General features: G+C 40.6%; 1 protein-coding gene and 1 long non-coding RNA gene across 2 annotated transcripts; both read left to right on the forward strand.

Moving 5' to 3' along the window:
* Nucleotides 1–2,991: 2,991 nt before the first annotated feature.
* On the forward strand, nt 2,992–4,673 carry LOC129423354 (proteinase-activated receptor 1-like). The gene is made up of 2 exons (XM_055179593.2): nt 2,992–3,001; nt 3,276–4,673. Exons 1-2 carry the CDS (start codon nt 2,992–2,994, stop codon nt 4,403–4,405), a joined length of 1,140 nt encoding a protein of 379 aa, XP_055035568.2. The 3' UTR covers nt 4,406–4,673.
* Nucleotides 4,674–14,348: 9,675 nt separating this feature from the next.
* On the forward strand, nt 14,349–23,592 carry LOC141366241 (uncharacterized). The gene is made up of 3 exons (XR_012371344.1): nt 14,349–14,488; nt 14,659–14,703; nt 23,545–23,592. It is a non-coding gene; the product is annotated as an uncharacterized lncRNA (long non-coding RNA).
* Nucleotides 23,593–24,491: the final 899 nt, after the last annotated feature.

Consider the following 24,491-nt stretch of genomic DNA (forward strand, 5'->3'; position numbering starts at 1 on the left):
ATTTTTATATTTGCATGTATATATATTTATCAGCCGATACCTTTAGTCAAACCAGCTTAAAATTGAAGGGGACATTCCATAAGACGTTTTTAAGATATTACATAAATCGTTGATGTCCCCAGAGTACATTATGTGAAGTTTTAGCTCAAAATACCATATAGGTATTTTAATGTGGCGTGTTAAAATAGGCACTTTATGGGTCTGAGCAAAAATGCACCGTTTTTGTGTGTATCCCTTTAAATCCAAATGAGCTCACAATGTAGACAAGACAGAGCATCAAGAGGGAGATTCTCTCACGAAAGAAGTTAGTAAGCTATGTTCAGCATTATATATTTGAACAAGTTTAAAAATTCAATCATCTGTTATATGCATACTAAATACATGTTTATCAGAAGATGGGGATCATTGTGGAATAAAAATTATGGGCCCTTTCTTGCACCCAGCGCAATTGACTTTGTCAGTGACTCATGTATCATTTCGTATTTTGCACCGGTGCACAGCGGGTTTTTCCCTCTACAGACGCACGTCGGCAAACTAGGGAATGAACTTGCGGTGCCTGGGCGGTTCAGCGCAAAAAAGGAGGCGTGTTCCGGCGCAAACCATCTCTTATGCTATTTTGCCATTTCAAAAAACAATTGCGCTCCTAACCAAAAAAAAATAGTTTAGAGTCAGTGGCGCGTTGCGCGTAGTTCATTATGCTATTTTAAGGGCGCATGCTTGACCATAATGTATAACATGCACAACCTGCATTGCTTATCTAATCTACACAGATGCAACAGTAATTTTGCTAATCATAAATTGTTACAATAAAAAATATTAACACATGAGATAAGGGAAATCATTGTGATGAGCATTGTGGTGATAGTTTTTATGTATTGTGTGGCTGCGTTAAAAAATTCTCATGCAAATGACGATTAGAATATTTTCATAAGTTTGTTGTGTGGCTGTATTACGTTTATTTTATGTAAATAATAATTAAAATATTTTCATAAGAAACCTTAATGTATATGAACTTGATTTGTAAGTGTACTTTGGGGTTGGACCTTGCTTGCGTTTCCGATTTCAAAGCCCCCAAACCCTTTCAGCGGTGAGGGTGGACGCAGTGATGTCCTCTGCTGGCGTCAGGTCATGTGTAGAGGCAGATCCACCTCCCGTTACACAGCGTGCCCGATTTATGCTGGCAAGCTTGAGATTCCCCCGTCTCCTGATATCATTGTAGCGGATGCCAGCTGATGAGACAATTGTGGCTATATTTCCTCTCACGCCTGTTTAACCGACGCTGATTTGTGCGGGTTTCTCCCAAGTCCCATCCCCATACAAAACAACTTCTCTGTCTTTGACTGCTCTTACAAGAACGTTGGTCTCCTCGGCTGTGAACCGCTCCTGGCGTGCGCCTGGTAAATCCGTCATTATAATAGCAACCCGCCATGGAACTTGCACCCTTGCGTTTAAAGGGAATGTTGGATAGCGTTCTGATTGGTTTATTTGACGTTACGCCCAAACCACACCTATGAATAATGAACCTACAGACCAACCCCTTATTGATTTGCGCCTCGCGCAAGAGTCATTTCTCCCGCCGGGAAAATAGCAAATGCGCCCAAGATCCGCCCACAAAGTCACTTGCGCTTTGCGCTTCGCGCTTGCGTTTCAGATCGTTAAAATAGGGCCCAAAGACTTTTAGGTCTCATGCTGCCAGTGTTTTAAAGGACAAGTTGGGTATTTTACACTTAAAGCCCTGTTTTCAGATTGTTTATGATGAAATAGAATGGTTTTGAAGGAAATTTCGACATATGCGGCTGCCCTGAGAATTTTAGGGTGTTTGTGTTTCACCTCCCACCTCTACAATGTGTTTATAGGTGCACAGGAACAATCCTTCCTAAAATGCATTAAACTTTCGTTTACAAAGACATGAAACTCACCGAGTGGTCAGGGGTGTTCACTGATATGCTCTTGCAAAATAGCTGCAGAATACGCATTCTAACAGGTTTTATCGTAGTTTTTGCCAACTCCATTGACTTGTAGATGTGCTGTGAGGTACGGTATTACTCCGCGCCGGGAACTTTGTTTATATTCTTGCGATTGGCAATGGCGGATTAGCACGACCACCTGGGCTGGAGTGTCTATTATTCAAGCTGTAAGCGGAAGAATGTACGGGTAAGAGGCGTTTGTAAAAATAGGTCCACAAGTTAACAATGAATGCTAAAACACCTGTTGGAAAGCGATTTTTGTGTGAGCATATCAGTGAACACCCCTGACCACTCGGTGAGATTCACGTCTTTGTAAACTAAAGTTTAATGCATTTTAGAAAGGATTGTTGCAGTGCACCTATACACCCATTGTAGAGGTGGGAGGTGAAACACAAACACCCGAAAATTCTCGGGCCAGCCACATATGTCCAAATTTCAGTCAAAACCGTTCTATTTCATCATAAACAATCTGAAAACAGGGCTTTAAATGTAAAATACCGAATGATTTTCAGCATGTTACAATAAAATACACTTCCACAAACACTCAGAAGTTTACTTTTTGACCAAACCACACAAGCACATGTGATCTGTAATAAAACAACACGTTTAATGCTTGAACTTTAGAGAAACACACAACAAGCATAAACATGTCATTTGATCTATGATAGTGAATACGCGTTGTTCTCTCACTCTGTCTTGTGCAGTGCATTTATCCTTGTGTTCATTCATATAAACTTCAGAGAAACATATTAAACAACATACTTGTATTGAAGAAAGTGAACCGTCGCGTTGCATTCTCTCTCTCTCTCTCTCTCTCTCTCTCTCTCTCTCTCTCTCCTTTAGAAAGACCATTAAAACTTCAACTTATAAGATTGTAGGCTACTGTTTGTGTTTGAGCGAATACAAACGCGTCGTGCTGTCAGTCATTCTTTCTCTCTGTCTCTCGCACTCGTGAGGCAGCATCATGATTGGATAGCGCAGATGAAGGGGCGGTATCATTATAATAAGATCCCCTTACTATGTCATGGGGGAGCGTAATTCGAATGTATTCACATGCTTGCAGAGAGAGCCTTACCAAAACAAAGTTACAGGGTTGCTATTTTTCATGTTTTCTGGGTTGGTAGAAGCACTGGGGACCCGATTATAGCACTTAAACATGGACAAAGTCTAATATTCATGGAATGTCCCCTTTAAAGATACAGTAAAGTGATTCTTAAGGAGGCAGTTACATAAATGTTGAAATAGTAAATTCAAGGATCATTATTAAGAGTTGTATGATATTGATGTTGTGCTGCTATTTATTTACAGGTAAAGAACAACTAGAAATAGAAAGGCAATGGTCCGTCTTAAATTCTTCTGAAGAGGAATTTCTCAACAATACAGATCCGTGTAACAGCACTGATCTGGATGCAGTTAAATTCATCAAAATTGCACAGAATGTGATCACATTCTCCATCTCAAAGAAAGCTGTGCTCTTCCTCAAAAGCGTGCTGGTAACACGTGTCATGCCCTCTTTCTACATCCTCCTCTTCCTCATTAGTTTGCCATTAAACGCATTGGCTCTGGTGACGTTCACCAGTAAGATTAAAGAAAAGAAACCGGCTGTGATCTACATGTCAAACCTGGCATGTGTGGATCTGCTCTTCACCCTGCTGCTTCCTCTAAAGATCCACTATCATCTGAACGGATCTGATTGGGTGTTTGGTGAGGTAGCGTGTCGCGTGCTAAGCGCTGCTTTCTACTGCTACATGTACTGCTCCATACTGCTGATGATGTGCATGAGTGTGGACAGACTGCTGGCTGTGGTTTTCCCCATCGTCTCTCTGACCTGGAGGACAACGAGGAATTCTGCTTACGTTTGTGTGCTGGTCTGGTTGCTGGCACTCTCTGGCACGGTCCCACTTCTATCTATAACGCAAACGTTCGACATCGAGCATGTGGGCATGACCTGCCACGATGCATTGCGTCACGACGACCCAGCAGATCAGACGTACATGTACCTGTTCTCCATTCTGTCCTGTCTTTACTTCTTCCTGCCGCTGGTCATCACTTTGGTGTGTTACTTTACTATTATTTATGCACTCAGTGTCAAATCTGGTCGCTTAGCAACATCATCATCAACCTCAGAGAAAAGAAGGAGAGCCGCGATTATGACTATTGCCACAATGATAGAGTTTGTGATTTGCTTTGCAGCAACTAATGCAATCTTGTTGTATCACTGTGTTGTTTTGATCACAGGAGGCACCAGCGAGGAGGGAAACGCATCATATGCGGCTTACATGTTAGCTGTGTGTGCAGGGAGCTCAAGTGTTTTTTTGGATCCTCTGCTGTATTATTATGGGTCGTCTCAGTGCAGACAGCAGATCAGATCTGTGTTTTGGTGGAAGAAAACAAAAAGAGCTACAAAGTTATCAAACACTCCTGAGCTGTGCATATAAAGAGAATCTGGTTCATGTGTGAAGCGCTGATTAAACACAGTTTGCATTATATTCATAATTGGATGTTCATTTGAGTATATGTTAATGTAATCCTCACTGTAATGAATGCTGTCTGACTTCATGCTAACATAAGTATCTAAAAGTTAAAGCAGTTATGAAACATAGCAATTGTTCTTATATTGTGTGTGTACCCTGTAAAACAAAGAATTATAAAATATAAAGCATGTTCACTTATTCAACTTATGCTCAATGTCAGAAACGTTCAAATTGTGTAAACCAAATAATATTTTGAGATTATTCTTTAAAATCAAATAGTTATGACATATATCACAAAATGTAATTGTTGTTGGTCTACTTAAAAAATAAAAATAAAAACATTAAAAAATAATGCCAAATAGGTGTGGTCCCTCACTGTTGTTGCTGTTGTTAAATATGTTTCACATCAAGATTCAGTGTCATCTCACTGGAAATTAATGAATTATTGTCCTAATTTGTAGATCCACGGTCCTTACCAGAGCTCAAACTCATGATATAGGCCTACTATACAGTATACTGACTAAAAATGTATGCACACATATAGAAGATACTGTATACTCTCTAGGAATATTTCCAAATAAGTCCATATTTTACTCACCCTCAAGCCATCCTATGTGTATATTAATTTGTTATTTTAGCCAAACACTGTCGTAGATATATTAAAAAATTATCTCACAAGTTGCCATATGCATTGTGATACATTTTTGTAGGCAAAACCTAGAAGTGAGTTACTGTAGCATTTAAGCACTTCCAGTTCTACCAGAAAGACTCGAAGATAGGTTAAGACTTGATATATGAGTTTATTTAACAGTAGTTAGCAACCAAGGTTAGAATGTAACACAGTATAGTTCTTTGGCATAGGCCCCGACCATAGTTCAAATCCGGGGGTCACGGATTCTTGCGGTTCCTGTCTGAAGATGAAGACAGGCCAGAATCTAATCCCCCTTGAGTATGGACGGAACCAACCTGGTGATGGTGGTAGGGAGGGTGGGTTTGTAAATGCTGGCATCAGTATCTGCGAACGCAAAGACAGGTGAGTACGAGGTTTATATACTCTCAGTATCAGGGGTGATTGATTGCACCTTGTGAAATGAATGACGTAACATTCGAGTTTCCTGGTAGAACTTGCGCACCGCTACGCTAATGCTATCATTTCTACCAGAAAGACTCGAAGATAGGTTAAGACTTGATATATGAGTTTATTTAACAGTAGTTAGCAACCAAGGTTAGAATGTAACACAGTATAGTTCTTTGGCATAGGCCCCGACCATAGTTCAAATCCGGGGGTCACGGATTCTTGCGGTTCCTGTCTGAAGATGAAGACAGGCCAGAATCTAATCCCCAAAAATTGATCGCAATGATCGGTACCCACCAGTGTTTCTTTGAGGTTCCTGAAACAGATAAGAGAAATTGTTATCTACTGACATTGAAGGATGCCATAAGAGGCCATAGGATTACCGCTTAGGCCATAGAAGGCAGCGATATGCCCCAGAGAGATAGGCTGGAGAGATAGGCCGCATAGGCCGTAGAAGGCAACGATATGCCTAGTGGGAAAAGCCACATAGGCTTTAGAAGGCAACGATATGCCAGACAGAGATAGGCCGCACAGGCCACAGAAAGCAACGATATGCCTAGTGGGAAAAGGCCGCGTAGGCCTTTGGAAGGCAACGATATGCCAGAGAAATAGGCCGCGTAGGCCATAGCAGGCAGCGATATGCCATATAGATATAGGCCGCGTAGGCCGTAGAAGGCAACAATATGCCTAGTAGAAAAATGCCGCTTAGGCTTTTGAAGGCAACGATATGCCAGAGAGATAGGCCGCGTAGGCCATAGCAGGCAACGATATGCCAGACAGAGATTGGCCGCGTAGGCCATAGAAAGCAACGATATGCCTAATGAGAAAAGGCCGCGTAGACCTTTGAAAGGCAACGATATGCCAGAGTAAGAAATTATATAAATGGCAAAGGCCATGATTTAGCAAGGTTAAATACACCACCATCACCAGTAATTTGCTTAAACATACCTTGATTATTGCTTACCATAATTGAATTGAATGTAATAGTGTTTTCCTGCATACGGTAAAATTAGGAGCGCGGCTCCTGATGAAGAGAGACAATTGACGTATACATGCTTTTATATTGTCATTATAAAAGTAGGGAGAAGATTAGAAGGTTACAAACAAATCTGACTGATGCTAAAGATTGCACAGTGTCTGTCGTGACTTGGGTTTCCCCAGTCTTGTACTCTTTATTTGAAGTTCTGTAATGTCATCCATGACTGTAGTTCTTGTAGTTATTTGGTCCTTGTTCTAGATTGTTTTCCAGGTGTGTCTTGATATCTTGTTTACCCAACGTGAATATATACAGTCCTTGTGTTTCAGTTGTCCTTTGTCGATTATGTTAGCTGTCAATCACTTTTAGGTCCTGTATTCTGGTCTTCATTCTGGTTCTGCTTTGTGCACTTTTGGTTTTAAGAAATAACCCATTGCCTTGTCTTGCTTGCTTCGCCATGACACACAGATGATTATATACAATTCTCCGTTTACGATATAAATTAAGACCCCCCAAAAACTGAGGCGCGGTACCAGTAGGGTTGTGCAGTTGATAGATGGACGTACTCCGAACGTAATAGCCTTCTAGATGAAAGTTTACAGCTTAAATTTTGACTAACCATAATAGCATGATTAAACGTAACAATTTTGTGCAAATAGTCTTACATGATATGCACTTAAGAAGTTCTAAATTATTTGTTGAAAGATCCTCCGCCACACTGGCAATCCAGCAACGATCGAAGCCGCACCATACACGACTGCGGACGTGAAACGTGACAACCTGCGTGCACGCGGCAAGTGTGCACGGCCAAATACTAACGAAAGCAAATTTCTTGTACATGTAGCAATTATGCATGCCAAATCCTTGCAGCCGTTTGTAATAAGAGTTCCTGGAAGTCGATAAGGAGGCCTGATGGTAATGCAGGCACTGAAAATAAAGCACTTATAGAACTGCATGTCCGTAGTCTGAGTAAAAACATGTATATAGTTTTAAAATAGCTTGCCTCATGTATTCAGCCGCGCTGTTAAAATGTTTTAAATCCTAGCAGCCGGTGTAATGTGGTTATGGAAAGTTGATGCATGTTTCGCTATTTACTTGAGGATGCAGAGTAGGTGGATTGTACGCACCTAATTCCAGACAAAAGTTCCTTGTAAAGTTATCATTTAGAATCATAACTGCATGATTTTTTGCTTTCCCAGACGAAGATTTGCATCGTGAAACAATCATCACGATTTCTATGATCGTGGCTCTTCGGTGGTAAAGTGTCGTACGGTGCATGGGAGAAGTTCACAGATGGACGTTTTCGTGGTCTTGTGTCCAAGATATGCTACAATAGTTTTCTGACAGTGTCAGAAATTCAGCATGATCACCGCACAATGCATTTGCTGTTACAATCTTGTCGGAGTGCAAAAATCCTGTAGTGTATTCCAGGCTTTAAACAGAACATAGAATTAAATTAGAAACAAGTTATTTCAGATGCATTCCAATTCTCCAGTCATGTTGGACGTCATTAAAACAGCATGATACAATTGAAATTCAATAGTTGAAACACATAAGATAATCGAACACCACCATATTCAAACATAACACCACTTGAAGAAATATTTAGACATTATTTCCATTGGGTTCCATATTAAAACAAGGAAATTGTGTTTGTATTCTGTGTTTATAGCTGGTGGCACCACCATTTCGGGCGAAACATACGTTACCAACGTTCAACAGCACTTTAAATTGGGATTACGTGCTGTGATATAAAAGCTAGCAGTCACATTATTACATCTTCAAACCAGTGTCCAGACATCCGCTGTAGCTTACCCATGCGCATGCTCTGGGTGCCTGCATCGCAAACAAAGCACAATTCGCTTAAATGGTTCAAACTGAAGCAAGCTGTTGTGTTCTTAAAGCAGCAAGGCGCGCGTTTTTCAACTGAAGTCTACTGCCTAACAAACACACTCAACATGGTGTACAGGCTCAACTTTTGTTGAGACATCCGCAGAATGCAGTGCACACCGATCAAAACAACGGCAAGCCCTCAGGAATAACACAAATGCACGTTTTAATTGTATTAAATACACCACACAACCTCAGCTCCGTCTCCATATTGCCTGTAACATAGTCATCTTTCGGTTGTAAAAGCACTGTGCACTATCAGCCAATCCAGTATAATGAATAAGATAACTTACCGTAGGAGAAGATAATCCAGATAAATAGATGGGATGTTCAACGCAACCGAGCTCGGATAAGAATTTGACTGAGATCTGGAATAAAGTCTCATTTGAAAAGTACAATTAAAAGTTGATGCATTCTCGTACTTTATACATGTGCATAACTGAAGATCTTAAAGCACAAAGCTTTAGATGGAAACATTTATGCTGAACCCCGTGCTCAATAAAATTGACAGTAGGCCTATGCATTATTATTGCCATTCGACCACACACACACTTACGATTTGCTCAGCAACAAAATGTGTGCTTGAAAACTATTACCATAAGATTTAAAGTTCGAAAATAGCGTATCCCCGTATCCTTAAAGTCTGTAATTAGGATCAGGTGAGTGAAGATCTAACGTGAATATTTGCATTTGATATAAACAGTTTGCATGAATACTGTTAAGCATTAAGCAACTTGCAATTGCATTGTAGTACCGTAGCAGGTAGGACGTTGCAAGACCTGTTACATGAATAAATAGTACCTTATATTATTGATGTTTTAGGGAAACACTGAAAGGGACAGTTCAGATGAAGCTCGTATACTTTGCGCATTCCTTATTCCAATGAAACACACGAACATTAGACCGCGTCATTTGCCTGTTTGCAGCATGTCATGCACTGCATACACTAGTGATAGGTCGCTCGCGACGAGCGGCTCTAAGAGCTGATTCTTTGTAGCGAACGAGCAGAGCCGAATCTTCAGACGCATGCAGGGGAGCCGGCTCTTCTAAGGGAGCCGAGCCAGAAGAACCGAATCTATGAAAAGAGCCGGACTGCCATCACTAAAATGTAGAGCCAGCGCTTGAGCCGAAAGAACCGAATCAATGGAAAGAGCCTGACTGCCCATAACTAGCATACAACGCCGTATTTAATGTGTTAAAGTTTCGCGAGCAATAGTCGTTCATCCAAGTCGATTCCATGTCTTTGCTTCACAAAACATTCGCGTACGGTTTAAAACCAGTGATAAGCGGAGCATTTGGTATTGTAGACGAAAGACAAAGATCCTGTGATGAGGGAGATAACAAGCTTCGGCATTCTTCCAAACCCGTGCAGGTGCAGCGCTTCGCCAATCAATGATGATTACTGACATCTGCTGCGGGCGTTCAGAGTGTGCGACAGTCAATATTAATATTACACTTTACAGATCATCCAAATGTTCCTGCACTGTTCATAAAAGAAACGCATGTGGTATCCTTCTCTGTGTACTGCAGGGTTACACACTTAAGGAAGCTTGCAGACTTCCCTTTTTAAGTCTTTAACCTTTTGTGAGAGCTCCTCGCGATGTTGCAGGTGAAACGAAACGAGATAATAAAATCCCAGGAAACCAGTTCGAATGCCCGATAAAATCACTCAACATTTGAATCGGCGTAATTCGGGTAACTAACGCTTTAGTTAGCATTAGCATATTCACTGGACATCGAGCGTGTAAATGCTGGCATCAGTATCTGCGAACGCAAAGACAGGTGAGTACGAGGTTTATATACTCTCAGTATCAGGGGTGATTGATTGCACCTTGTGAAATGAATGACGTAACATTCGAGTTTCCTGGTAGAACTTGCGCACCGCTACGCTAATGCTATCATTTCCATCGATGCAAATTCAATAGATTTTTTTATTAGGTTTCGGTTAAACACCTTAAACCACAAGCTCAGTATATTTGTATATTTTATTATATGACATAAAACACATCAGTAATTTCCCCACTAATGATTTTTAAAGCTTTAACGTGTCTTTAAACGTGCAGTTGCTTACAAGTTGCTACATGTGACTACAGACTTTGTCAGAGACTTAAAACATCATCACGCATTAAAATCTCAAAAACAATGCAACATTGGCACAATTCCTAACAAAGATTTATCCACATATCCTTTCCTTAACAGGAAACTATTTTAAATGTGTTTAATAAAGTTTGAAAAAACTGTCAGAAGCTTGGTAGTGATGACATTGATGTCGAGAGACTGTGGTGTGGTTTACATGTAGCCTAACGTTGCTTTTTCATTCTTGTTGGAAAACTTTTGTTAAACACAGAGTGTGACGATAGTCATCATGGCTCTCTCCTTCAGAGGCTTCACCCATACAACACTCTCTGTATTCCATTATCCCTTGGACTAGTCTGATCATTACCACACATGTTTACTTTTTGCCTATTATCTGGACTATTTAATCCATGCTTACATTCACACAAGGCGAAGTATTGTTACGCCCTGTCCCAAACGGCGCACTTCATGTGGACTTTCGGTCTCGTTGCCTTAAATTGCGCATGCTCGCTTAGTCTACGAGCCCGTAGGGTGTCCCATCTGAAATTTTCATGCCCCGAAGTGTGCTCATCAGCGCCCCCTTTGCACCCTTGATGTGTTTTTGGTGAAGCCCGCATTGCAGCAGGCTTCACGCACTTTACCAACCCAGAAGTCCTTGCGAAAGAGCAATCAGACCAATCAGACGACGAAAGGGAGGAGTTCACACTGATGGGCAATTTATCTTCCTATTTCCGGCGTGACATTCAAGTCTGACTCCGGTGCGCCCTCTTGGACTCACGTTAAAGGTCCATAAAGTCTGCACTACATGATGTCATCAAAGTGTGGACTCTGAGGAGGTCCACAAGTCCAAAGTGTACCATGTGGGACAGGGCCTTAGCACTGTCTGGACTACCGAGCATTGTCCTGTCGTGTCTATTTGTTTTTGAACCATGCCTGTTTATCGTTTTTGATTGTTTGCTGCCTGCCCTGACCTACGCTTGGATATTTGATTACTGATTTGGATTACCTTTGCTGTTTACTTTTTCCCTGGCTGTTGGCCTGTGCCTGTCTGTGGATTACTCTAATACAGTAATTCTCAAAGTGTGGTCCGCGGACCACTGGTGGTCCGCCAAACCCCCCCAGTGGTCCGCCAAAAGATGACCTAAACTAGGCAAGTGTTTATACCAGGGGTTCTCAAAGTCCGAACTTCGGTCCGGATCCGGACCCGACGGGAACTTGATCCGGACCCGCGTCCACTTCATATTACAAGTGCATTAATTTCTATGTGATTGCTAAATGTGTGCATTTGCTACTTTGGTCCGAAAATAAAACGAGTTATTAAAAAATTTCCTGTGTGAAGCTGTAGCCATCAAAGCCCAGATATTATGCACAGCTACTTCATGCACTATGGCTTTTGATATCAATCTGAAATCACTGTTGGTTTGAGTCGTTTAAAACATGCATTTGAAAAAGCAACACTCGTCAAACATAATCACTATACATATTCTTTATTATCATGAAAATACCTGAAAATGTTTAAAGGACAGCAATATAAATATATCCTTAAGACATTTCCTGGAGCTGCGTGTGTCTGGTTCTTCGTTTGCAGCGCATATTAAGTTTCTGCATGAGAGCGCCCCCTGGCTTATGGATGTAGCGTCATTTCATCGTAATTCATTGAGACATTGAGAAGCATAGTAAGCGTTATTTCTTGTGTTTATGTTTAAAAAAATATTTTTAGTTTAAATACACTTATGTTTTTCCCAAACTATTTGTGTTGATTTGTTATATAAACAAACGATTTACATAAAGTTTTTCCGGACCTATGTAAATGATGAAAATTCAGATTTGGACCTTTGAATGTAAACTTTGAGAACCCCTGGTTTATACAATTGTCACTTATTTAAGTAGATTTTTAATGCACTTGCGAAACTGTGATATCAGTTCTTGCCTTTCTGTTTTAATAACATAAAAATGGATCGGTTGGCTAAACCAAAGAGGAGTCAAAATAAAAGATCAAGCATCAACTGAAAGCAGTTAAAATCCACAGATCTATTAGTTTTGTAAAGTACTAGTTTTTGTTCATGTGTAAAATCCCTGTAACTTCAGTGATTTTGGACATTAAGGGGAACATTTTTTCCAGTATTTTATTGTTACCATAGACTTCATATACCCACCACCTCAGTTTTAGTATGTTTAATTGCATTTTTTTCCACACATGTGCAGTTTGTTGTTCATATTAAGCTGCAACTCATTTCACATTTACTTTTTCAAATGAAATAAAATTCATATAATAATTTCTGAACATAGCATTGCATTTGTTTAAAAAAAAATAGTTTTTGACTTGAAACAGTTGCATATTAAACTTAAACTTAGCTTATCCTTCCTATTTTGTTGTTTTTTGGGGGAGTGTTAGAGTGAGATTCTGTTAGGTGGTCCTCATAAAAAAATTGGAAGATAAAGTGGTCCTTGGGCTGAAAAAGTTTGAGAAACACTGCTCTAATAAAACCTGCATTTAGATCTAACCTGTGTCTCACAGAGCTTATTTTTTATTAAGTCTATGGGAAAAATAAATGTGCTTTCTGGCAAGAAAACCAGTGTCCCGCTAACTTCCAGGTTGGCCTACAAAAAGACATCACTCTATGATCGTCTTATATACAGTACTGATGTGAAGATGCCATTTTTTATCTGGATGTGTTTGCATTTAAAGCACTGTATTGAACACTAAATATGCTCAAATTTTGAATTGTTTTCTCTTAAAAATTGTTTTGCATCAAAAGACATAATAACCCACCAGATTCATATTGATTTCTTTTTCTGATGATGGAGGGGCTACAAGACAACAGCCACTATTCAGTGCCATTACAAGGCTAGAAAGAGCCAGGATATTATTTAATACAATTCTGATTGTGTTCAGCTGAAGAAGAAAATCATATAAACCTGGCTTAAGGATGAGTAAAATATGGGCTAGTTTTCAGTTTAGGGTGAACTGTTCCTTATTGAATCCATTTCAGTATTTGCTGTCATGGCCCCTGATTTCAGATGCAAGGGTCATGTCCAAAAAAGGAGGTGTGGTATCCTCAAGATGAAGAGGGGGCAGAGCTCAGTGGCTTTAATAGTTTGTGTAATGAAATTATTGAAGAGTTTTAGGAAAACCCCCAACCCAAACCAACATTAATCATTTATCTCTCAGTATAAGCTGTTATCCTTGTGGATTATTTCCTGCTTTCCTGTGGGGTATTCATTTGCACGTTGGTTTGTATTAAAATTCTGAATGTGGGCTTTGTTGGTATTATAATAACAGCCAATTTTCCTCAATGGAGACTGAATGGGTGTTAATGTCAAAAATTTAAGCCACATGAGAGATCGAGCACTTAGAGAATCAATATTACAAACTCCCAAAAAACTGGTGCAGCTAATGAAATCCGAGTAATATCACTCATTTACAGCCATTAAAGGGTCTTGCTCATGTGATACTGCTTTGCTACTATAATCTGTGAAAATTATCTTTTTGGACAAAACGTGCAAGTGTCATAAACTTTTGTTAAACACAGAACTTAATCTTAAAGTCTATGGAAAAATAAATGTTTTTTTTTTGGCGAGGGAACCAGTGTCCCACTAACCGAGTTTTCAGTGACAGCTACAGTGATAGTTGTAGAAATGAAAACACAAAGCCATGATATAAGCAAGCGTGTTCTTGCTTTCCGTGAAGCTCTTTAGATAATTTGTTTTGGATTAAAGCATCTGTTTCATTTATAAATATTTTATTGTCTATTTCACACTTTCTTGTGGAACCTGTGGTTTGTGTAATAGCGGCCAAATGAGTTCAATGGAGGCTAAAAGGTTGAGTGACGTCACACAAACGCTGTCATATTAACCCAGATCAGACTGAATACTGAATAAAACATTCACTCTGTGTGTGTCTGTCTGAAGACTCTGAAGTTTCATGATTTGAAGTTGTTTTTATTAAATACTTTCTCTAGGTCACTCATGGGGTTGAAAACTATCTTGCTTTTAATGATAGTTGTGCATACATGCACTGGAGAGAGCGGTAAGTACATCTTATGATTTTAAGAGCTGTGAATAGTTTTCAGATTCATGCTGCATGATCAGAAATTGTATGTTTGTTTTGCTGAACTTATCAAAGCCTCAGATGTGTTTTGTTTGTTTTTCAGCAGGGAGAGCATTCACTGATATTGTGTTTTGTATTTTTGGTTACAGGAAGCGGTTATCCTCCGTATCAGTACGAGAAAGTTAAACACGAAGGTAAAAAACTACATTTTTATATTTTTTTAGATTTTAAAGCAATAATGGACAGTGCATACATACACTCTTAGAACGGATGTGTTAAAAACAACACATTAGTGTTGATTTTGGGACAACACACTAAATGCGTTGCCCCGAATCCACCCATCTCTAAAAATACTTTTAACACAACTTGTGTTTTATTTTACACAAAACAACACAAAATTACACATACTGTGTTAAAAGCTTAACACAAAGACATACACATCCTATCTAAAAGTGTATATTTTTAAATAGATTCATGTTAATTTTTTTCTAGTTAATCAATAACTAATTTATGGGTGAGAGCAAAAGTAAATTGTGACATTTCAAAGCCCATATGTAAGTTTCTTAAGTATTTTCTGAAACTACACCAATTAATAATAACACATTATCAACATTATTTACACTTGGCATATGCTTTACTCTAAAATCTGCTGGGGTAAATATTGAACATAACACATGTTGGACTCTTGTTCAGCAGGGAGAGCATTCACTGATATTGTGTTTTGTATTTTTTGTTACAGGAAGCGGTTATTTTCCGTATCAGTACGAGAAAGTTAAACACGAAGGTAAAAAACTACATTTTTATATTTTTTTAGATTTTAAAGCAATAATGGACAGTGCATACATACACTCGTAGAATGGATGTGTTAAAAACAACACATTAGTGTTGATTTTGGGACAACACACTAAATGCGTTGCCCCGAATCCACCCATCTCTAAAAATACTTTTAACACAACTTGTGTTTTATTTTACACAAAACAACACAAAATTACACATACTGTGTTAAAAGCTTAACACAAAGACATACACATCCTATCTAAAAGTGTATATTTTTAAATAGATTCATGTTACTTTTTTTCTAGTTCATCAATAACTAATTTATGGGTGCGAGCAAAAGTAAATTGTGACATTTCAAAGCCCATATGTAAGTTTCTTGAGTATTTTCTGAAACTACACCAATTAATAAATATAGCTGCAAGCAGCAATTACCGGGGTCAAGTCAAAAAGGGCACAGAAGAAAGTAAAGTTGAGTTCGGATGAGCGGTTTGAAGAACATAGGATATTCTCTTGATTTTAGACAAAATATTATAACAGTTATCAGGAAAAAAGCTGTGTTCTCATTCAGTGAAATCTCTCACTCTCGTCCCGAGGAGCATTGACAACTAGAACACTAAAAGAAATGTGAGTGGTGCTTGCAGTGGCAATTCTCAGCTCACAAAATGTTACAGTGGTGTTAATGAGTAAAAAGAGCCCACCCCCATGTCTCTACAATGTTCTGATGCAGAGATATAGCTCTTGTAAAAATGGTTGGTAAGGTATTCTAATTGGTTGCTAGGGAGTTAATTGGCAACCACCAATGATTATACTCCAAGCCATGAAAGGAATAATCCATGATTACTCAAGGTTTTAGATGTACTGTTGGAGTAGTTTTAGGCTACATACCATATTTCCATATTTCTATTTCAAAAGCACTAGGTGGCGCAATGCCAAACTTGCGCATGCAACATCAGGTCATCAATGTGTTACATCTAGCTAGTTTAATGACTATACATTTTAGTTTAGTGAAGAAACAGTTGTATGACCATAGGATTGGCTTGATATCACAGGTATTGTTCAATTATAACGCCAACTAGTGGTGCAAGCATACAATTTTTTTTGTGTAGCCTCAGACTGTGGTTGTACATCAGCTTATCAAGTATGGTGAAAAAATCTCTTTTCGTTGCGAAGTTACAACCATTTATGTGTAAAAAACACAAAATTTAAAGGTAATTTTTAGTTTTTTGCAATTTTCGGCCATTTCTGATGGAAATTTTAATATAACGTCAATAGAACTTTTTGTTCAGAAGGTAAGGTTAGTTTCTTCCTATGGTGTTTTCGAGTCGATCGGAAAAACGCTTGCGGAGATATTCACGCGTGTTTTTTAAGCGCTATTTTGCTGCGCAGGGTTAAAGGATTAGTCCATTTTCTTAAAAGAAAAATCCAGATAATTTACTCACCACCATGTCATCCGGGATGTTGATGTCTTTCTTTGTTCGGTCCAGAGGAAGTTGTGTTTTTTGAAGAAAACATAGCAAAATTTTTCTAATTTTAATGGACTTTAATAGAACCCAACATTTAATACTTAATTCAACACTTAACAGTTTTTTTCAACGGAGTTTCAAAGGACTATAAACAATCCCAAACGAGGCATAAGGGTCTTATCTAGCGAAACGATTGTCATTTTTGACAATAAAAATAACAAATGTACACTTTTAAAGCACAACTTCTCGTCGTGTAGATCCGGTCGTGATGCGCCAGCTGACCCCACTACGTCACCGCAATACGTCATCACGTCAAGAGGTCACAGACGACGAACGCGAAACTCCGCCCCAGTGTTTACATGTGTTGAGAAAGAGGACCGTTCCTACGTTGTTGTATGTCAACTGATACTAATTAATGTCTTTGTGGCAGTTTATTGTTTAAAATGGTCCGCAAATGTGCGTTTTATATATGTAACACGTGACCTCCCTACGTCACTACGCATTTACGTTAGATACCGCTGAACCGGACCTTGACGAAAAGTTGTGGTTTAAAAGTATATATTTTTTATTTTTCTTGTCAAAAATGACAATCGTTTCGCTAGATGAGACCCTTATGCCTCGTTTGGGATTGTTTGTGGTCCTTTGAATCTCCGTTGAAAAGAACTGTTGCGTGTTGAGTTGGGTGTTGAGTGTTGGGTTCTATTGAAGTCCATTGAAGTTGGAAAAATTCTGCAATGTTTTCTTCGGGGAACGTGGTTTCTTCTGGACTGGGCGGGGAGGGACATCGGCATTTTGGATGACATGGTGGTGGGTGGATTGTCTGGATTTTTCTTTTAAGAAAATGGACTATTCCTTTAACTGTAAGGCGAATTCTGGCATGTTTGGTATCGTTGGACTCGGCATTCAGAACTCCAAAGAAACAAGTCCCATGAAAATACGTCAATCACAGCCAAAGTTATAGGCGTATAAAACATTCGTCTGGCCACTAGGTGGCGCTGCAACGAAACTGTGCATGCACCCTCAGTTCCTGACTGGCATCACAAGTACCAAGTGTCGTGTCAATAGGCTTAAGTTTGGCGAAGATACAGCCTAACAAGTGTTTTTTTGCACTCTACGTAAAATTTGTTGACGCGCTATACGACAACGGATTGGTTTATCGAAATTCTTGAGTATCTCTAGATGCTGCATACCGATTTTCGGGGCAATCGGGTAAAAACTCTAGGACGAGTTCGCAAAAGTAGGTTTTACGTATAATTCATGACGGAAAATGACGTCATAGGGTCCAATCGAATCGTCTTGAGCCAAGGAATCAGAGGAAACAGGAATTTTGTTTCTAGAACATACGGATCAGAAGTTATAAGCAAAAACATAAGTGCAATTTTGGACTGTTAGTGGCGCTAGCGGGTTAGAGATAGAGACTCCAAATTGCTGTGGATATTATTTGGACTGTCCGCCAAATTTCATAACTTTCCTACGTACGGTTCTATGGGCTGCCATAGACCGCAATGGAACAGGAAGAAGAATAATATATAAGAAAAAGAAAAAGAAGAAAACGCTTAGGTTACTCATGTAACCCCGGTTCCCTGAAGGAACGAAGCATTGCGTCAGTTAGCTGACGCTATGGGGGAAACTCCTGTTTACTCCGTGACTGAAGCCTATTGGTTAACGTCTGTACAAAGTCAATCAACATAATAAAAATTTGCATTACACTGTCGGCGCTGTAATAAATGCAAGTCTGTACAAAGTACAGACCAATGACGTTTGAACCCGCGCGCGGGATGCACACGTCCTTATATAAGCGCGGTTCAAGCGTCAGGAGCTCATTATTATTCGACTGAAGCGCGCAGCCGAATACACTCGCTGCGTAGACGTTTGTAGCACGGCAAGTGACGCAATGCTTCGTTCCCGTTATTTCAGGGAACCGGAGTTACGTGAGTAACCTAAGCGTTCCCTTTCAATACGGTTCACTTCGCATTGCGTCAGTTAGCTGACGCTATGGGGGAACGTAATCCCATCACGCCGTGCATACACAACGTACAGAAGTGCCTTACCGGAGAGACACTGCGTGTGGCCCTATACCCGGCATATTCACAGCTTTAAAGCAATGTGTAAGCACCATATAAAATGTTGACGCGCACACGATGGGGTTTTAAACGCACCGGGGGCACATAACATAGCACAAGACGGCGAGATACCGAGCGCGCTACGGGTGTGCGAGATAAGTAAATTCAGAGTCACGTTGGTGAGCTCGCTGAGCGCACCGTGGTGTACACATAAAACGCATGATCGTGCATGATTGAGCCGAGAGAACCTGCGCTCGTAGGGCAGGGACGTCTAAGCTGTACAATCTGACAACGTAGACGGCGAAGACCAGCCGGCCGTGTAGCAGATATCAAATATAGATACCCCTAGACCAAGTCCATGAAAAAGCCAAACTCTCACAGAGTGGGCTCTATATAGGACATAGCTCATAGAGGGGTGTGAGCAAGTGCAATGGTTTCAACGATCCATCTAAATAACCACTGTAAGCAACAGACATACATAGTGAGTGATCTGCGAAGCTCACGAACGGCCGATCTGACTATAATATGCGGCAGAACAGTTCGTAACGTGGGATTATACAGATACCACAATAGTGTGAACCCAGGTGCGCCCTCGAGCGCATCGGGATGCATATAGGTAGTATTATAGTGCACAGATCTGTGAGCTGTCCAAGCGCGCCGTAAATGTGTATTGACTATAAATTGCACGGGCACAGGTGAACACTTGAATACATCGTGAATGCATATAGATGAATCAGAGTGTTATAATGCACAGGCCGGCAAGATTCTCAAGCGCGCCGTCATGTGTTCTGAACCCTTCAGTGCACCGTGAATGCATATAGATAAATCAATGCACAGAACGCACCGTGAATGTGTACAGATATGATTGATGAACGTACGGTGGGCACTCAACGCACCGTGAACGTACACAGATGAACAACAATGTATGTATGTGTCACAGCCGTGTATACAGATGAGCTTTTCCGAGCACATCTTTAGTGTATACCGAAATGTTATAGCGTGCATATGTGAGCTTCTCTAAGCGCACGGTGGACGCATATAATTAAAACCCATATCGTGCATACAGGTGAGCTTACGCGGCGCACCTTTAATGCAACAAACCTCAGTAGTGCGCGAAGCAGGGATGTCGAAGCTGTAAACTGACAACGTGGACGGCGGGGACCAGCCGGCCGTGTCACAAATGTCAAATTCAATAGATGAATTCAATACCGTTCGCCACTATAGTGAGGTCGCATAACCAACAGTATTACACAGTATGTTTTGGATAAACAGCACACAGAAAACATTTCAGGGCAGTCCAGCCGAGGCGCGACTTAACCCCTCTTCCCCCAGACAGTTCTATGTCGATGCAGCTGTGCTGCGAAGACCAGAGCTCGGCCGTTCAGGTGCACGAGCCTCAGTAGTGACGGTGACCCGAACGGCTCACGGAGCAGAGCAGTATGTCTAGGTGGTTTAATGTCAGACTGAACCCATCGCAGAGAGGAAGTCTGCCGTGAGGCCCGCGGTTTTGCCGTTTATTAAAAAGGGCAGAAAAACCGGGTATATAAGAATGTACCAATATTCAGCGCACTGATATAGGACGGGACTGAATAAAGGGAGGTATTCGGGCCTCAGTATGTTTAACAAATTCGTTCTGCCTCTGATTCCGTCTAAACCAGAGAGAAATGACAGGGCAGACGAGTAGTGAGCTTTCCGAAGTGAGATAGACTCAGGCCGGTTAAGCTCTATAATAAGTGTTTTAGCGCTCAAATAGAGGCGTGTCCGCCTTATCGAGCAGACGAATGAGATCGCGCCGCTCCAGGGGGGAGGGGCATGAAGCTCTGTATAGACGAATAGTGAGCCGGTTAGCTCTTATAATGAGTGTTCTTGATGCTCCAATAGCGGCGAATCCGCCCTATCGAGCAGACGAATGAGATCGCGCCGCTCCAGGAGGGGAGGGGCATGAAGCTCTGTAATTGTTGAACACTAGACAGCTGCATTTAGAGGCAGCGAGCCGTAAGACCGCGTGCTAACTACGCCGTTAAGAGACCTCACCACTGCGGGGAAAGGAGCGAGGGACTCCGCGAGCGTGGAGCACGAGTGGCTGTGCTATGACAGGGAACAGGGGCAGATCCGCCTGTGTTTGCTTGTCGTATGCATCTTTCTAGTTTTACGGTTCCCCCGCTTGTTCATCTCAACAAGAGAGGAACGGCAGAGGGGAGCAGCAACACAGACAGAACAGCCATGCGTCATATAAACGGTATCCCCCGATGCACTCGGGGATTCATATATGTGTCAGAGATCTCGCCACTGAATGTGAGAGTAGCGAAGGGACTCCGTAAGCATTGAACGGTTGCGATGTGACAGAACACAGGGGGGTTAGTCCGTGTGTGCCTGTCTATGCATCCATCTAGTCTCATGGCTCGCCGTGTGTTCATCCCAGGGAGAGAGGAACAGCAGGGGGAGCACAAAACATGGATAAGACAACCGAAGCATATAAGCCCGTTCCTGGCGTGGGAGGTGCCAGACCGGTGACGCGCTCGGGGAAATTCATAGCAGGGAGGCTCACTCAAGCCGCTGTGCTGGACGCTATTACAACAGCGCCTGCTCTTTTAGCTTACAGCTTTATATTAAAAATATTGATCTTACCGGGCGGCCGCAGGGGAGACCTCGTCAGGCATGTGTCCGCTGCACAGGGCTCGTACCACGGCAAGCGAAGGCTATCTTCGGTTCTCGGCCGGAAAGCGGCAGGGGAAGACGCTAGACCTGGATTCTGCTGTCTTCGGTTCTCAGCCGGAAAGGGCAGGGAAGACGCTAGGCCTGGACTCCGCTGCAGGGCTTTTGTCGACGGCGAGGTAAGGCTTCTTCTTCTTCGGAGCAGCGAGAGGTTCGCGCTGAAGGAGAAATTAATGAGCTCCTGACGCTTGAACCGCGCTTATATAAGGACGTGTGCATCCCGCGCGCGGGTTCAAACGTCATTGGTCTGTACTTTGTACAGACGTTAACCAATAGGCTTCAGTCACGGAGTAAACAGGAGTTTCCCCCATAGCGTCAGCTAACTGACACAATGCGAAGTAAACCGTATTGAAAGGGAACTAACAGATACAATAGGGGTCTTCGCCCATTCTGGGCTTGACCCCTAATAACACATTATCAACATTATTTACCAGGGCTCGAAATTGCGACCATTTTGGTCGCATATGCGACCGAAATTTAATCTGTGCGACCTTAAAATATATTTGGGAGCATTTGTGCGACTGCCCATTTTGTTGTGATGCGAGTTGATTGTGATCCTGCGTGCTGGCGCTGTTCCAGGTTCAGTGTTCTCTCCAACGATACATAACCAATCAAATTTCACCATTCAGTTCAGCGTTTAATGAAGACCGCAGATTGGCTAATATGAGCGTCAGTCATTCCTTGTTGCCGTGAAGCGCGGAAATGTGAAAAGACGAACGCGTCGCGAGCATGACGAGAGCGAGCCGATTACAGCCAAGGTTATTACTGTATTTTTTGACGACGATCCGGATTCAAATGTAACTCCACCACCGGAAAATACGAGTTGACGTTAAACCTTTCAGAGAGAGTGGCTTAAAGATTTCAAGTGTCTCCGCTATGAAAATGTAACTTACTGTGTTTACTGTAAATCCTGTAAAACGGCGTTAATGGCGGAATCAAAACATTTTAAGCGCCAGACGTACCTTGCTTAAACAAAGTGCCAAAAACACAAGACGTGTCATGACAAATGTGTTTATTATTGATGGAGACACCGAGCTGTCTGTCAAAGTGTGTTTGATGGTGTATGTGCGCATGCGCTGGTGAATGGACATTCGACAAACATCCTTGTGGTCCATGTTGCTGTGGAATACGACAATGCTGATGGTATGTTTTTGTTGTATTTTTTAAAACATTGCCTATTTAGTAGTAAAAGCATCCTGGTAATGCAGTTATCAATACCAATATATATTAGCCTTCTATATTAAGGTCACTTTTGTAATGTCACAATTAATCAGTGTTTTACGTGTTTGCTAGATTTTCTATGTAATCTTAATCATGTTACCTGTAATTGTTAAATTATTATTGCTGCAATACTATTTCAACAGCATTTGGGTATTAATTTAGGAATTTATGCAGCAAAAAATAAAATAAAATAAAATAGAAGACCAACTTTTAAATGCTGGCCATAGGACGTGTAAAACCCGGTGGTGGTGTTTTATTTTTAATAAAATAAATCTATTAACATTTACATTGTAGTTGTGGTGCTTTTAAATTTTTTGATGGATGCGCCTAAATTTTTGCTGGTGCTCCTAACTCTTTAAAGTTGGGAGCACCAGTGCTACCAAATAAAAAAGTTAATTTTGATCCCTGTTTACACTTGGCATATGCTTTACTCTAAAATCTGCTGGGGTAAATATTGAACATAACACATTTTGGGTTAATAAATAAACCTATGCTGGGTTGTTGCTAATCCGACCATGTTTATTTATTAACCCAACATGTGTTATGTCCAATATTAACCCGGCATATTAATATTAACCCGTATATGGATTCATTTGCAATTAGTTATAATAAACACACTCAATGGCTAAATAAGTTCACATGACTTGTACAATATATTCCATATTATTGTGAACTATTCAATGTCTTTGTGTGCATTGAGATTTGATTGATATCTACATGTAATAGCATTTCTTGACTCTTTTTCAGCAGGGAGAGCATTCACTGGCATTGCTGTGTTTTGTATTTTTGGTTACAGGTAGCGGTTATCCTCCGTATCAGTACGAGAAAGTTAAACACGAAGGTAAAAAACTACATTTTTATTTTTTTAGATTTTAAAGCAATAATGGACGGTGCATGCATGCACTCTTAGAATGGATGTGTCAAAAGCTTTACACAAAGATACAATTAAAGGGGCCGTGAATTGGTCGATTTTATTGCTTTATGACGTTGATTGATGTCTACTTATGCATTTCGCGTTGTTTTTACATTCAAAAACATCAAAAGCAATAAGTAATACGCTATTTTGTAACATGGATTAGTGGCTGTCTTGAGAAATGGTTCGTTTGAAGGGGCGGGCCGCATTGAAGACCTGAACGTAAACACCCACTGCTATGATTGGACAGCTTCGTTCCCCATCATTACATGTAGGGAAATGTTTTAAAAACATTAATGTGATAAAAATAGCAGCCAAACACAAATATGTTTGAGACACAAAAGATTCTGGGTGCTAAAGATGATACACATAAATGACAATACGTATATTAAAGTAGAAACAAAACTCGACGTGACTAAATTACCGTATAAAACACAGTAAGCGTGCATCCGAATCTAAACTGCGTCTAATAAATCCTTATCAATAACTTTGTATATTTCTATTGTGCTTGTGAGGTTGCTTTTACATTCACGTAATGTTAAATACCACAGTTATATGATAAAAAATAAGCTTTGTTGAGTGTTTGACCTTTTAAACGCAACTTGCCTAAATTACCGTATACAACACAGTAAACGGGCATCAGAATCTAAACTGCGGTTGATAAATCCTTCCTTATAACTAACTTTGTATATTTCTACCTTTAAATTACAGTCGTATTGTTAAGTGTTGTACCTTTATTAATCGTTTAATGTTTTTAGTAAATTAAAACAGTCAACAAACGTATTTAGACACGGATGTTACAACAGGACATATCAAGCAATCTCTTTTAA

This window comes from Misgurnus anguillicaudatus, chromosome 9 (genome assembly GCF_027580225.2).
Source record: "Misgurnus anguillicaudatus chromosome 9, ASM2758022v2, whole genome shotgun sequence".
NCBI classification, from domain to species: Eukaryota; Metazoa; Chordata; class Actinopteri; order Cypriniformes; family Cobitidae; genus Misgurnus; species Misgurnus anguillicaudatus.